Below are 14,753 nucleotides of genomic sequence, written 5' to 3' on the forward strand. Positions count from 1 at the left end.
GTGAAGGAGATTGGGAAGTTGCTGCCAGGGAAGGGGAAGGGAAACGGGTATCCGATGTCACTGAGGTTAAGATAAAGCATTTCAGCAGGAAGGGAGGGGTCAGCTTTGTCTGTTGTTGCCCCAAGGTCAAGTGCAATGAGAGGTGGAGAGTAGCAGTGCACCTGGCAGCGCGGAAACACTGCTGGCCTTGGCGAGAGCAGCCTTGATGGAGTGATGGGGACAGAGCCAGATGAGAGAGCGTTAAAGAGGAAGTCATATCTCTAGCGTATGAATGTTAACAGAGACATGTCCGACTTGTGGAACTAAGATAAATTTCAAAGGAACAGAAGGTGTCTGCCTTTAGTTTGGTTCGACGATGCTTATTTTTTTTTCTTCCTTCAGCAAAGATTTATTAGAGGGAATTTGGGGGCAGTCGGAAGGGTATAAAGAAGCAGAAATAAAATCATCCAGAATCCTTTTATCCGAAGGCAGTGTTAATATTTTAGTGTTTTCAAATGTCTCCTCTCCCTATCCCCCCAACCTCTTATAGTTTTCCTTTAAGTAGTTGGTTTTCTATGGATTATACACTTTGGTATCTTGATTCATTTTGCTCAGTGGTTTTTGGTCATGAATTGCTTTTCATGAGTCATTTTTAAAATTTGTTGTCTTGAACTTGTGGACAATGAAATAAATCTTAAAATTTTTACTCTAGTTAATGCATTTGTATAGCACAGCAAGAGCAATTTATTCCAGGAATAGCTTTATAAAGCCACAGTATTCTGTTTAGGAGATATTTTCTACCTAGGTTTTTTGGGATTCTTATTGTTTATTGTATTCCTGGGCAAGAGGGTCAGATGCATGATGATTAAGGGAAAACAAAAACTAGTAAGACATGGTCTCTGGCCTCTAAGACCTTATAGGGCCTAGGGAAGTAGGGGGCAAAACACAAGAAATAAGATAATCTTAATACAAGTTTTATATATATATATATATATTTGTTTGCTTGTTTTTTAATAAGCAGTGCCTTTTTTATAGGTTTTTTAAAAATTTTATTTAATTGATTTATTTTTGGCTGCGTTGGGTCTTCATTGCTGCACGCGGGCTTTCTCTAGTTGCGGCAGGTGGGTGCTACTCTTCATTGCGGTGCGCGGGCTTCTCATTGCGGTGGCTTCTCTTGTTGGCGGAGCATGGGCTGTAGAGCGTAGGCTCAGTAGTTGTGGCACACGGGCTCAGTAGTTGTGGCTCATGAGTTCTAGAATGCAGGCTCGGTAGTTGTGGCACATGGGCTTAGTTGCTCCGTGGCACGCGGGATCTTCCTGGACCAGGGCTTGAACCCACGTTCCCCGCATTGGCAGGCGGATTCTTAACCACTGTGCCACCAGGGAAGCCCGCGTTTTATGTATTTTATATCCCCTAAAAAGTTAAGTTGTGGTACACCCACTCAATGACATACTACCCAGAACTAAAAAGGAATTAACTTGATACACACAGTAACTTGTGTGGATCACAGGGGCATTGTGATGAATGAAAACCTAATCTCAAAGGGTTATATACTCTATGATTTCATATCTATAACATTCTCAAAGTGACAAAATTACAGTGGTGGAGCACAGATCCGTCGTTGCCAGGGGTTAGGATTAGAGGGAAGGGGTGACTATATGTCCCTAAAAAGGGACAACACAAGGAAGCTTGTTTGTGGTTTTGTAACGGTTCTGTATCCAGATTGTGGTGATAATTACTTGGATCTACACAGGTGATAAAAATTACACCTGTACCCACACACACACGAAGAATGCATTAAAAACTGATGAAATCCAAATAAAGTCTGTACCTTAGTCACTTGTATTGGACCAGTGTCAATTTTCTGGTTTTGACAGTGTGCTCTGGTTATGTAAGATATCACTGGGGGGAGCTGGGTGAAGGGTAGACAGGGACCCTGTAGTCTTTTTGCAACTTCTTACGAATTAAAAACTGTTTCAAAATAAAAAGTTAGGATAAAATTAAAAGGTATAATTAAAAAAAAGCACTAAATAAAGAGAGTTTCAAAGAAGAGAGAGCTACCAGCTTAGAGAGCTTTTGAGAAGAGCCCTGAAGGAGAGGTTAATGAGCTGAAACATGCTGAGCCCTTCCTTTGTGCCAGGCACTCATTTCATCCTCACAACAACCTTATGCAGTCACTGTGATAATCTCATTTCACAGTTGAGGGATCTAAAGTCCAGTGTCGCTCAGCACCAAGTGGCAGAACTAGAGCCCGAGATAATATGGCAGTCGGCTCTGGAGTCTGGGCTCTTTGCCCCTCCAAAGGCTGAGTGAGGTCCTGATTGACAAGGGGAGAAGGAGAAACCAAGTCCTGCAGTAAAGAGAAGACATCCCAGGCAAAGGCCATGGTGGGAACTGAGACGTGGAGGTCAGAATCAAGAGTGATCAGGTCACTGTGGTTCTTATCACCGGCTGCCCTGGGGCCCTGCTCCCCATAGATTCGGATTCACTTGATTTGGGGTCGGATGAGGGCTTTGATTCTCGGTATTGAGAACCACTGACCTAGAACATCAGGAGATAGTTTGGAGCCAAATGCAGGCCTTTTTAATAGCCAGAGAAGGGACTTTCTTTTTTTTTTTTTAATTTGAGCAGGCGGTAGGCGGTCTTTGAAGATTCGTGATTAGCAGATTAACATACTCATCATTATTAACCTTGTCATACTGGGCAATGGGCTTGATCTTATTCATTTATTTTGTATTATGAATCGAACCCCCTGAGCTTCTCTATCTGGGGATAAGGACCTACCTTCAAAGCTTTTCTCTTAAATTTCATCACTTTCATAAGAAATGGAATTAGGGTGTATTTCCCCACGTTGTTTAAAGAAAACCCCTTCTTCCCTCCCCAAGCTGAACGAAGTTCTTGCGATACAAATACAAGTCACAGTAAATGACCCCTGAGCTCCCAAAGACTTGTGCTTTACCCCAGACCTCCATTGTGTACATGTGAACCAAATCCACAATTGGAAATGGAAATATGTCAGATAGAAAGCAGCACACTAGTTCATAGTCAAAGCAAGAAATAAAATCCTTAACCATAGGTGTTGAGGGCACAGACAGATTCTGGGACAGGACAACTAAAGATAGGCATGGTGGCTGCATGTCTCAACCGTGGAAGTCAAAAGACACTATAGAAGAGCATCTTTAAGGACTTCCCTGGTGGTCCAGTCGTTAAGACTGCTCGAGCACTGCAGGGATATGGGTTCGATCCCTGGTCAGGGAACTAAGATCTGGGCATTAAACTTTGGAGCTGATTCTGGGGTCCTAGATGAAGACTATGCAGAAGGTTATAGTGGGCTGGGGGTGTTTCTTCCTTAAATATCAGTTTCTTTGGGGGGAACAATGGCATATGTAGGGCTTTTTGTTTTCTTCATTGAATATCCTGAAGTTGCCAGGTTCTCAGTGGTGAATTTTTTGTTTGCTTTGTGGCTGCTATACACACCCATTGGTTTTGTCTCGTTATTATTGGTATATCTTTTGACACTTACCCTTTCCTTGCATCCGATTTTTACCCCTTTGCTCTATTTTTTCCACTTTACTCTTGTTTCTTCTCATGTCTTCTACTTCTGTACATCTCAGTTGGACTCCTGTCACGGCTGGACTTGTTTTTTTTTTTAGTTGTCATAAGAACACTTTACATGAGATCTACCCTCTTAACACATTATTAACTGTACAGTACAGTATTGTTAAAAAAGCACAGTGGGGCTTCCCTGGTGGCGCGGTGGTTAAGAATCCACCTGCCAATGCAGGGGACATGGGTTCGAGCCCTGTTCTGGGAAGATCCCGCATGCCGCGGAGCAGCTAAGCCCGTGCACCTCAACTACTGAGCCTGCGCTCTAGAGCCCACATGCCACAGCTAGTGAAGCCCGCACACCTAAAGCCCGTGTTCAGCGACAAGAGAAGTCACCGCAATGAGAAGGCCACGCACCACAACGAAGAGCCCGCTCGCTGCAACTAGAAAAAGCCCACAAGCCCAACGCAACCAAAAATAGAATAAATTAAAAAACAAACAAACCACAGTGTTGTGCAGTAGATCTCTAGAACTTATTCTTCTTATAAAATTGAAACTTTGTGCCCATTAAACAACAGTCCCCCATTTCCTCTACCCCCAGCCCCTAGCAACCACTGTTGTGCTCTCTGCTTCTGTGAGTGTGACCTAGATCCCTCGTGTATATGGTATCATGCAGTATCTGTCCTTCTGTTACGGGCTTATATTAGCATAATGTCCTGCAGGTTCATCCATGTTCTTTTTTAAAGGAATTTTCTTCTTTTTAAGGGCTAAATAATATTCCATTGTATGTATATACCATGTTTTCTTTATCCACTCATCTGTTGATGAACTTTTAGGTTGTTTCTACGTCTTGGCTACTGTGAATAGTGTTGTAATGAACACATGAGTGCAAATTTCTTCTCAAGATCCTGTTTTCAGTCCTTTTGGGTAATAGCCAGCAGTGGGATTGCTGGATCATGTGGTAGTTCTATTGTTAATTTTTTGAGATAGCTCCGTACTGCTTTCCATAGTGGTTCTACCAATTTACATTCCCATTAGCAGTTCCCTTTTCTCCACATCCTTGCCAACACTTTAAAAATGTTTTTTATTTTTATTTTTTATAATAGCCATCCCAACAGGTGTGACATGATATCCTATTATGGTTTTGATTTGCTTTTCCCTGATGATTAGTGAAGCTGAGCATCTTTTCATGTACCTATTGGCCATTTGTATGTTGTCTTTGGAAAAATGTCTATTCAAGTCATTTGCCCATTTTTAAATCAGGGTATTGGTTTGTTTGCTTTTGAGTTGTAGGAGTTCCTTATCTATTTTGGATACTAATCCCTTATCTGATCTATGGTTTGTAAATATTTTCTCCCATTCCATCGGTGACCTTTCTGTTGATGATTTCCTTTGCTGAACAGAAGCGTTTTCGGATGCTGTAGTCCTACTTGGCTACGTGTGCTTCGCTGCCCGTGCTTTTGGTGTCCTATCTAAGAAATCATTCCTGAGACCAATGTCATAAAGCTTTCCCCCTGTGTTTCCTTCTAGGAGTTTTATGGTTTCAGGTCTTATGTTTAGGTCTTTAATTCCTTTTGAGTTGATTTTTGTGTATGGTGTAAGATAGGGCTCCACTTTCATTCTTTTTGCCCATGAATCTCCAGTTTTCCCAGCACCGTTTGTCGAAGAGACTACCCTTTCCGCATTGCATATTCCTGGAACGTTCGCTGAAGATTATCTGACCGTTTACGTGTGCACTTATTTCTGGGCTGTTTAGTCTGTACCAGGGCTTGACTTTTATATCCCTTGTTACCCATCCAGCAGGCCGTTTGGTGAGCCCACCACTCCTCTTATCTGTTTGCATTTTTGTGGGTGACTAAGAGCTTCTGCATTTTAAAGCCTCCTAGATGCTTAAAGACACCAGAGAGTTGAGTTTGTAATAATACTTACAAGTTGTTGTTCTATTTTAGGTCTCTCGTATGCGAGTCACACAGTTGGTTTCACGCCACCGACTTCACTGACTAGAGCTGGAATGTCTTATTACAATTCCCCAGGTCTTCATGTGCAGCATATGGGAGCCTCCCACGGTATCACAGTAAGTATCCATGGGGCAGGAAGCAGCGCTTTCCTCCTGGTGGTGGTAGCGACTGGTCCTCCGTGGGAGCCAACATTGATGTCCTCGGACACTTACCTTTCTTCTTCCTTCCTTCCTTCAGTTCACCTTAAACTTCTAGAGACCTCCCAACAGTTTGATGCTACATTCTGGTGTTGAAACTAAAATCCTTCCCAGGAGGCAAAACTTCACCTTCATCTTCTATGAAATATTGCCCTTTGTGAAACGTAATTTGACCTCCGGCCTGTGCCTCGTTTGAACTCTAGCCAGCTCCTTGCCATAGCGAATTATCGTTGGTTGCCACAATGTCTAAAATATTTATTGTCCGCACCTTCACAGTTCACTGACCCTCCGTATTCTTCCTGGAATTAGACTTGTTTCTAGTTTCATCCAGAATTTTCTTTCCTGGAATTAGAAGGAACCTTAAGTGTATCTGGTTCAGACTCTACTCAGGGGAGTGTTTTCATGAGAGCTGGTTATGTAGTTGACTAATAGACCGGTTAGAAATGTCGCTAATAGGGGTTTGAGAACGGGGTAGAACTGAGGGTATTCCCAATGAGGGAACCTTGAAAAGAACCCCATTCTCTAAAAAAAAGCATGTAAGATATTTCTGAATCTGTTTTGCTGGTTTGATGAGCTTTACATTAAAGCAGGAACGTTTTGGGTCGAGCTGTAGCTTTCATGACATTGACAACTTGTCTGAGGGATGGAAGGAGCTGGAGACATACAACGAACAGAGAAGATTTAAGGGGAGGACGTGACAGCTGTTTTTCCAATTTTAGGACTGTCTCATCGAAGTCCAGTCGTTTGATCGATGCACGTTTCATAGCGATTTTGCATAGCTTTTTCATAGATGTCGGTGTAAACTCTACCTTGTTGAAGTTTTCCTGACGGGTTCAGAAGCCAGTAGGGATGGACAAGGACCTCGCTGGTGTTTGGTCTCTGTGGGTCCGCTTTGGGGCATCCTGGGCTCCGAGTCACGCTGGGTTAGGGATGAGCCGTCTGTGCCTGCTCTGACCTGCTGTTCCTGTCCTGTCTACAGAGGCCTTCACCACGGAGGAGCAACAGCCCTGACAAATTCAAACGGCCCACGCCGCCTCCGTCTCCCAACACACAGACCCCCGTCCAGCCTCCGCCACCTCCACCTCCGCCACCCATGCAGCCCGCGGTCCCCTCGGCAGCCACCTTGCAGCCCGCCCCCTCGCAACATTCGGTGCACCCCTCCTCCCAGCCTTAATGCATGTGCGCAGTCCGAACCTCACGTTGGGACTCGTTCGTGCAGTGGAGCCGTCGACTCAAGACGCCACAGGCTTCCTTCCCTGGCATATTCGGATCTGACTTATTTGCACTGAGGTTATCTAGGCTTCACTATTCATTGTGTTGTAAATGTGTGTCGGAAACGCAGCCAGTGTTGTGGGTCTACAACACTAAACAGACGACTTTCTCCATCGGTGTTTTACTTGAATCTTCATGTGCGTCCATTCCCTGGCTGGGACGTCGGCTATTCGACTATTTGGTAGTTCAGCAGCGGTGTGCAATTTTTTTGCTTGGCCCCAGAGCTTCATTTTCCTGGCTTTTAGGTTTGTAAAATAAAAAGGGATATCTTTTTTATATTTTTTTTCCCCATGAATTTGCAGAAAGTTACTGAGCTGTTATTACCCACCTCTCCCCCCACCCCCATTAGAATAGTGTTTACCAAGCATACCAGTAATTCAGCACTACAATTCAGACCTTTGAAAATCTAGCTCTCACTATAGAATGGGAAGTTGGATGCATCAGTGCCCAAGACAATGTTTAATAGAGCTTTCTACGGATACACTTTGTATGGGTTCTTTTCAGTATATCTCAACATCCATGTCTCTTGTAAAACAGATCTCCTGAAGTATTGGATCACATGGCTGTACCTTTTCCACATACATGGGATAGATAATTATCGTATATCTGGGTGTGAGTCTTTCTTTATCCTTGATGTTACCCTACCCAAACTGGCCCTCTCACGTGAGTCGATACCTGTTGTCCTACCCGCCAGTGGTTGCGATGGCTGATTAGGATGTGCTGTGTGATTTCTGCTGCAGAAGGCAACGTGATGGTGACAGAAACAGCTCATTTCCCTTTACGTGCTTTACTCGCGTTCCCCTAAAATAGAGTTCGAACAGATATTTTAAAGGTGCAGAGTACTATGAGAAAATATTATGTGAAATGAACATTATAGGAACATCTTGGCACAATGGCCAAAATACTTTATTGCTGGCAGGAAAGAGGCGTAGAGGAAAGTGGCACATTAGCCTTGAGGACTGCTTAGTTCGCCCAGTCAAAGCAAGCGCAGTGTACAAAGAGGTATATCCTGAATGCGTCATTTCCATTCATTTAGCACAAATAAATCGTCTGGTTTCACTCTACAGTGGAACGCCGTGAGTCAGTCTTTTCTTAACACTTGCAACACCTTTATTTTGGCTTTTCAGCAGTTACTGTTTTGTACTTTGGTAGTAAAGTGATTTTTACCACCTGTGTTTGCATATTTATATATGCCGTGGACAAAAATAACTTACTAGAGAATGTATATTTTATGATGAGAATGTGTATCTGTTGGATATAATCAGAGAACTGAAAGTTAATTTATCCGTAATTTTGAAGAGTCCATGTTTTGTGACCGCCATCTCTAATAGCTAGCTCTTTACTGAACACACTCCTACCCGTAAGGAACCATGACATTGTAGATATTTAATGTTGTACAGTAGAGAAACCTCCATTTTTGCCTTTGAATGCATAGTTACAAGTTACAGAATGAGAAGAGGTCTCGTCTCACTGGCTAGTCGTGTTTGACTAGCATCTTAAGAACTTGAGAGTAAAAGCAACAATAGGATTTTTTTTTGACTCTTTCAGTTTCCACCTCCAAACTGAGAGTGTCACTCCTCAGTCATTTGAAAGGAATCGTAGGTCTCTATAAATTTTATTTATAATGTGTGATATACATAATCACAGTACAGTTTTCAAATATGCGGAAGAAGTTCGGCATTTAATCATTGAGGCTTGAGGTTTTTAATTCAGTCAGATGGGGTCCTGTCCAACCCGGGGATTTCGCCAACGGCTCACCGTCCCTCCTGGCACCTGGCCATTTTGAGGAATTCTGAGAGCAGGCGAACAAGTATTGCCTGCATCGTACAGTTCTCGGTTTTTCTTACAGGAGAAATGGTGTATGTTTACAAGAATCTTCTATGAGACTATAGATTTCAGTGCTGTTGAGTAGTGTCTTGCACTCAAACAAGAAAGTCCAAAATGTAATCATCTTCCCTCCACTTGCTAACAATTTAGTGACCTCCCGAAAGCACAAAAGTCAAAACATTGCCCTGTGGTGACTGAAAAAAGCACTCGGAGTGAGCAGACAGTTCTGATAAATGCCTTTTGGAGACAGGTTCTTGACATCCAGACTTCTACAGAAATGTAGCGCCGGTTTCCTTAGACTAGTTGTTTCACTGCAAAATAAAACACAGCTCCTTCCAACAGCACTTGCTCACCATAAATCGAGTTGCCTCTCCCGGTGGACATTCTGGATTGATAGAACAAACACTACTCTCTTGAAATGATGCTGTTTCATGTCCTGTTCGAGTGTTTTATGACCCCGTGTGGAGCCTGTCACACTTGGGCAGTACCTGCTGGGGCAGCTCCTTGGCCATGGTTTAGCCCCCAGGGACCCCGAAGATTCCAACCCCAAGGCCACGAGAAGCTGACTTACCTGGGGCACTTCTCGGGGGGGCTGAACTTGGTTCCTGCTATTCCTGTTGCCCACCCGCCCAGGGCAACCCCGGACTGACTCCCAGAGGCCCCAGAGGCCTTGGAAGGCAGGTGGGAGCCACAGCAGGTTCAGTAGCTTCATTTTCCTGTCTTGCTGACAGAGACCCTTGGCTACCACTGTGCTGCTAGTAGGATAAGTACTCTTCGCCAGATGACCATGCCTTTTATACAAAACCAAATTACTTTCGCTAACACCTGAGGCCTCTCTGGGCTCTGAACTGCTCTCTTTCATCCAGCATGCTGGCATTCTAGACAGACTTCTAGACATTGGGCAGATGGTGGAAGTATTTCAGATTTGATTTAACTTGCTCCTTTGTTCATTGAAAGGAGTTTTAAATTCTGAGCTCCTGAGAGACTGACCACAACCATGGAATGAATGTGTGACCAGAATGTGGCTTTGACACCAAGTGCTTGCTGCCCCTTTGTAATCGGCTTCTAACTGATTTGACCAGAAATAACGGATAATGTGAATTTTCGTTAACTCTTCAATTGTAGGAAGATAGAATATGTATCGCCCTCTGTTAGGTAGACACGAACTTCTCCTGCACGAAGCCTTGCTTGTAGAGGAAGCCCAATAAGGCAAGAAAAAGCATAGTAACTTGTGCTTGGAGAGCTCACTCTTTTTATCTTATCAGTATAGAAGAAATATTTCTGCGTAACTTTATCTTCTATCTAGTACTTGTCTTATAGGTAACCAACACTGAAAACTTTGTAGTGAGGACTACCAAAGAAATACATAGTAAAACAACCTTTTATTTCCAAATTACTAAAGACCCAGCCATCGACGCTGCTACGTGAGTTCCATGCTCAAGAGCCATTGTAAGAGATTAAGGGGTTTTTAGGTTTGGGGTTTTGTTTTTTTTTTTTCTTGTTGTTGTTTTTGTTTTTTTAGTTTTCTTTTTTCCTTTTTCTCTTTTTTTTTTTGGTGATAAAACATACACACACAGCTGTTAGCATAAAATTATGGGGGGCGTGCTTCAGTACGCTCAGCAGTTGTGGTTAACTGTCGAGCCCCGGTTGCCTCTCGCTAGGCCATGGGAGGAATCCTATGTGCATGATAGCGTGGGTGCTGTGTGTGTGCACATGTGTGTGCATTCATGCCTTAACTCGGGTTACCGCTCAACTTTAGTTCTTCACTTAGTCTGCACCGTCATCTAGATTGTTCTGTACATCTCGATCTGAACTTCATCCTGGCAAAAACAAAGTTGCAGGCACACCAGTTTGAGAATGCATTCCTCCAGCAGAGTGTTGGATCAGGTTGACCCTGAGCCTTCTTTGGACTTTCTTTGGAACTAGGCATGGACAGCAAAAGTGGACTGTCCCATGGAAAGACATCAACAAGGAAGAGAGGACAGCCAAGTGCTATAGCGTGTCTCTGGCCTCTGTGTATGTGTGCTCACTGTACGTCGTTCATGATAGCTTGTCTACAACTTGACTAGGTTGGAGTTCTGGTAATAGTGGCAATCTTGACATTCTTGGTCAGAGTTTAGAGAGATGTAAGACTTCCAATTAATGTCTTATTTACTTCTTTATGTTGATTAGTCTTTGATACATGTGCTGAATCAGAAACCTAAATAAAGATAATTTTTTAAAATGAATCTCTTGAGCTTTATACCCTATCTCTTTCTTTCTGGTCTTTGAGTCGGAAAATGAACCTTGTTTCCCTGTGATTTCTGATAGATATCCAGCTTAGATTCTGAATACTAAAGGCTGCCTTAGAAAGTGAACTTAAGATGAGGACACAAAGGGATTGGTACCGCTCTGTTTCTTAATCAGGATGCTGGTTACCTGGATGTATTGAGTTTTTGAAAATTCATTGAGCTGTGCGTTTATGATCTGCTCACTGTCCCGTATCTGTGTTGTATTTCACTTGAAAACCATACACCTAGGGGATTATGAAAAGGAAAGGAAAAGCACACTCATTCCCAAAATGTTATGTATAAACAATTAGATATAGGTATATACACGCACATATATTGTCAGGCTTTGGAAATTACACTCAGTATATTAGCTTATTCTTAAATGTTTAAGTCTGTTTGTATGGTTTTCTCTTCCTACGTATAAGAAGCATGGCTTTAGAATGAGTTCTAGGTTTGAGTACCAGTTCCTTCACTGGCTCAGTTACTTAACCTCCCTGGAACTCAAGTTTCTTACCTGTAAAATAACAATACTATATGCCTTGCTAAGATGAGAAAATCAAGATGAAACCCTCTAGTACAGGCCTTCACATATACAATAAGACACAAGTCCTTTCTGTGTCCATTCCTTTAGGTAGAAAGGTAGAATGAATATTTGGGGTGATGTTTTATACACCTTGCATTTTAGGAAGCCCCTAGCAGTTAGTCCACGTTCTGGAGGGGAAAAGAACAGACTTAGGATCCTGCCCTAGGAGCATGGCCTTCAAGAACACAGTTGTGATATCGTCTTAGGAGTGCGAGCTGTTTAAATCTAGGTCCTTTTCCATATTAAAGAGCTAAATAAACCTTGAGTTAGTCTTGACTCACTCTGGCTTAAGCAAGATATCATATTAACTATTAGTTAATGAAAAGAGTTTTTAATTTGATTTGTCATTTGGTGAATTGACCAAAATCTCAAAATGCCTCTGTGCTCATGGCAGCGAGCTTTTAGTTGTAACTTGACGAAAATGTTGACCAAGAAATTCCCCAGGACCTCTGACTTTAGGACTCGGCTGCACCTGCCGGCTTCAGTTTTCTAATCTATATAGTGGAGATAGCCGTTCTTATTTCATGTAGAATTTGAAGAAAATGGGATTCAAAACGAAGTGCTTTAACAACATGTAAGTTATAAAGTTTAAGCTATATGTACACTTTTTTTCTTTTAACACTTTTTAGAGGCTGCGTGTCCACGTGGTGCTTCTAAGATTGAAACGGTGGGTTTAGAAACTTTTTTTGTGTTTACGTAAAACTCTGTAGGTAAATCTGGGTCCTTGTATGGGCTATTTAAGTTAAAAAATACTTGGGGAAATTCAGTTGTATTCACTAATGTCTAATTCAGGCCCAAACTTTTAAACATTCTCTTTAGAAACAGGAAGACGCCAGTGCGTGGTAAATATGGTTTGTGCCAAACGTTTCTGTCAACATGAGACGTTGAATTTCTGTCCTTTAAAGTTTTTTTTTCTATCTTTCACATCACCCCCATTTCCATATTACATTGAATCCTTTTGAACTGAATGTATTTAGATCTTTTTCTAAAGATCGTATTTTCTGATACCCTACTCATGATTGAGTGCAACTTTCAAGATTGCTAATTATCCCAAAAAGAGAGCTTAGTAATTAACCTGAAAATTTTTCATCTTAAAAATCAAGAAAAGGAAAAGCCAGACTCAGAAGTGAAACAAGATGATAGGATTAGTAGACAAGGATGTGAAAACAGCCATTATAAAACATTCTTCGTGCATTCTAGAAGGCAGAAGAATACATGAGCATAAGGAAAATGAAACGTAAAAAAGCCTCCAGTTGAACTTCTAGAGACAAAAAATACAGGATATGAAATACGTAAAGCAACAAAAAAGTCTTTTGTGGATTCGTATTTGTGTTCTTTAAATGTTCCTTTGAAAGGCAACTGCTGAAATTTCACTTAAGCCCCCTTAACCTACTTTTCTCCCACCGCATCTCCCCGGGGTAGCTTTGTCTGGGTCCTGGTGAAATGCTATTGGGAAATCATTAACCCGGGGAACTGACTGACTACTGCTATCTGTTACTTTAATGTTGGGCACGAAGCCTCAGATTAAGGTAGAAAGTGTCCTGTGGGTTCAGGTCTGGCCTAAGTCCAGTTTTCTGGGCTTTGGTTTCCTCACCTACAAGATAAGAATGAGAATGTGTTACCGAGTCCAAGCTCGTACTGCTCACCAGGTGACAGGCCGGTACGTCGAGAGATGAGTTGGAGCACGGAACAGCGACTTTATTTGGAAAGCCAGCCAACTGAGAAGATGGTGGGCTAGTGTCCCAAGGTACCATCCAACCAGGGATAGAATTCAGGCTGCTTTTATACTGAAAAGGGACGGGGGGTGGGGCAGGCTGGAGGTTGGTTGGTGCAGGCTTTGTGGCGCTGGGATGCTCTGTTCTTACAGCGGTCCACATAGATCTGGCCACTGTGTTCCCTGTGCACCTCCAACCAGACAGATGTTACTCTCTGTTCTGCAACTTTGCATCTCTGAAGGTCAGAGCCTTGAGAGTCCTCCTGTGTATTTCAGGCTGTGGGCAACATTCTTTTCCAGAGGTGCAGAGCCAGCACAACTGAGTACAGGCCACAGAGCACAGGGGTTAGAGCTAAAGGAGTAGATCTAATATGCCGTCACGTTTGTTCTTCTCTGTTACAAATGGGGTGGTTGGGATCCAGTGAACATTGTTAAAACATGGGAGCGTTAAGAGTCTTCATAGTGTCGCTTCTTAACTACTTCTAGTATCATTTCATTCACTCTACAGCTGTTTTAAAAATACTGCTCACGCCAGCTGTCGTGTGCGGTGCTGGGAATTCGGGGGATGGGGCGGGGGGAGAGGGGACATGAATACCGACTTCTTTCCCTTTTGGCGTTTCCCAGTGTGGTGGGTGCTGTGAGCGGGGCAGCAGTGCAGTGGGACCCACGGCATTAGAAGAGAGGGAGGGTCAGAGAGGATTTCCAGAGGAGTCGATCTCTAAGCACATTCTTGAAGAACAGGTGGAAATTGGGCGAAGAGTGTTTGGGGCAGAGGGAATAACGTGTGGAAACCTGCAGGTCTGAGCATGACACAAGTGGTGACTGTTTGGGTTCCCTGAAAGCAAACTGAGACAGGGACTTGGTGCAGGGAGCTTCCTTGGAAGGGGAGTCCAGAAAGCGGAATGAGAACGTGGAGAAGGTGAGGCCAACAAAGGGTGTGCAGATGAGCCCGTTAGCATTGGGGGGCAACTGCAATTCAGTCCCACTGGGTGTCCCCGAGGAAGAACTGAGAACGTGCCTCAGTACTATCCCACCAGAGGACAGGAATGCTGTCCAATGCACCTACTCCTTCCTCCAGGGGTTGAAGGTGACCCCGGGGAGAATGACTCCCACATTTGAATTTTCTCCGTTGTGTGTGAGGCTTCCTGGAAACCCTGAGACAACAAAGCCAAGGGTGGCTGCCCCATAGTTTTGTTTGTTCGTTTGTTTAGCACTTAATCTGCACTTTTGAAAATCCTGTGTCTGGGAATGGAGGTATCGATACCATAGTTCTGAAATGGTCACGTTTTGAAACTCAGAAGTAGTGTTATATCTGAGTGGAATGCATATTTACAAACTCCCATTGCTTAATAACCAGGACGCAGGGACATGCGTATGTACAACACATATTCATGGGAGAAAATATCC

At 43.1% G+C, this 14,753-nt stretch overlaps 2 protein-coding genes across 2 annotated transcripts in view; both read left to right on the plus strand.

Moving 5' to 3' along the window:
- Positions 1–13,452, plus strand: part of CCDC6 (coiled-coil domain containing 6) — a 115,526-nt gene extending 102,074 nt beyond the window's left edge. The window contains exons 8-9 of the mRNA XM_079899305.1: positions 5,475–5,599; positions 6,660–13,452. Coding sequence (XP_079755431.1) covers positions 5,475–5,599; positions 6,660–6,854 — 320 coding nt within the window. The 3' untranslated portion in view covers positions 6,855–13,452. The remainder of the gene's footprint in view (positions 1–5,474; positions 5,600–6,659) is intronic.
- MRLN (myoregulin) overlaps positions 5,487–14,753 on the plus strand; it is a 43,105-nt gene continuing 33,838 nt past the window's right edge. The window contains exon 1 of the mRNA XM_079899306.1: positions 5,487–5,599. Coding sequence (XP_079755432.1) covers positions 5,565–5,599 — 35 coding nt within the window. The 5' untranslated portion in view covers positions 5,487–5,564. The remainder of the gene's footprint in view (positions 5,600–14,753) is intronic.

This window comes from Stenella coeruleoalba (assembly GCF_951394435.1).
Source record: "Stenella coeruleoalba genome assembly, chromosome: 16".
NCBI classification, from domain to species: Eukaryota; Metazoa; Chordata; class Mammalia; order Artiodactyla; family Delphinidae; genus Stenella; species Stenella coeruleoalba.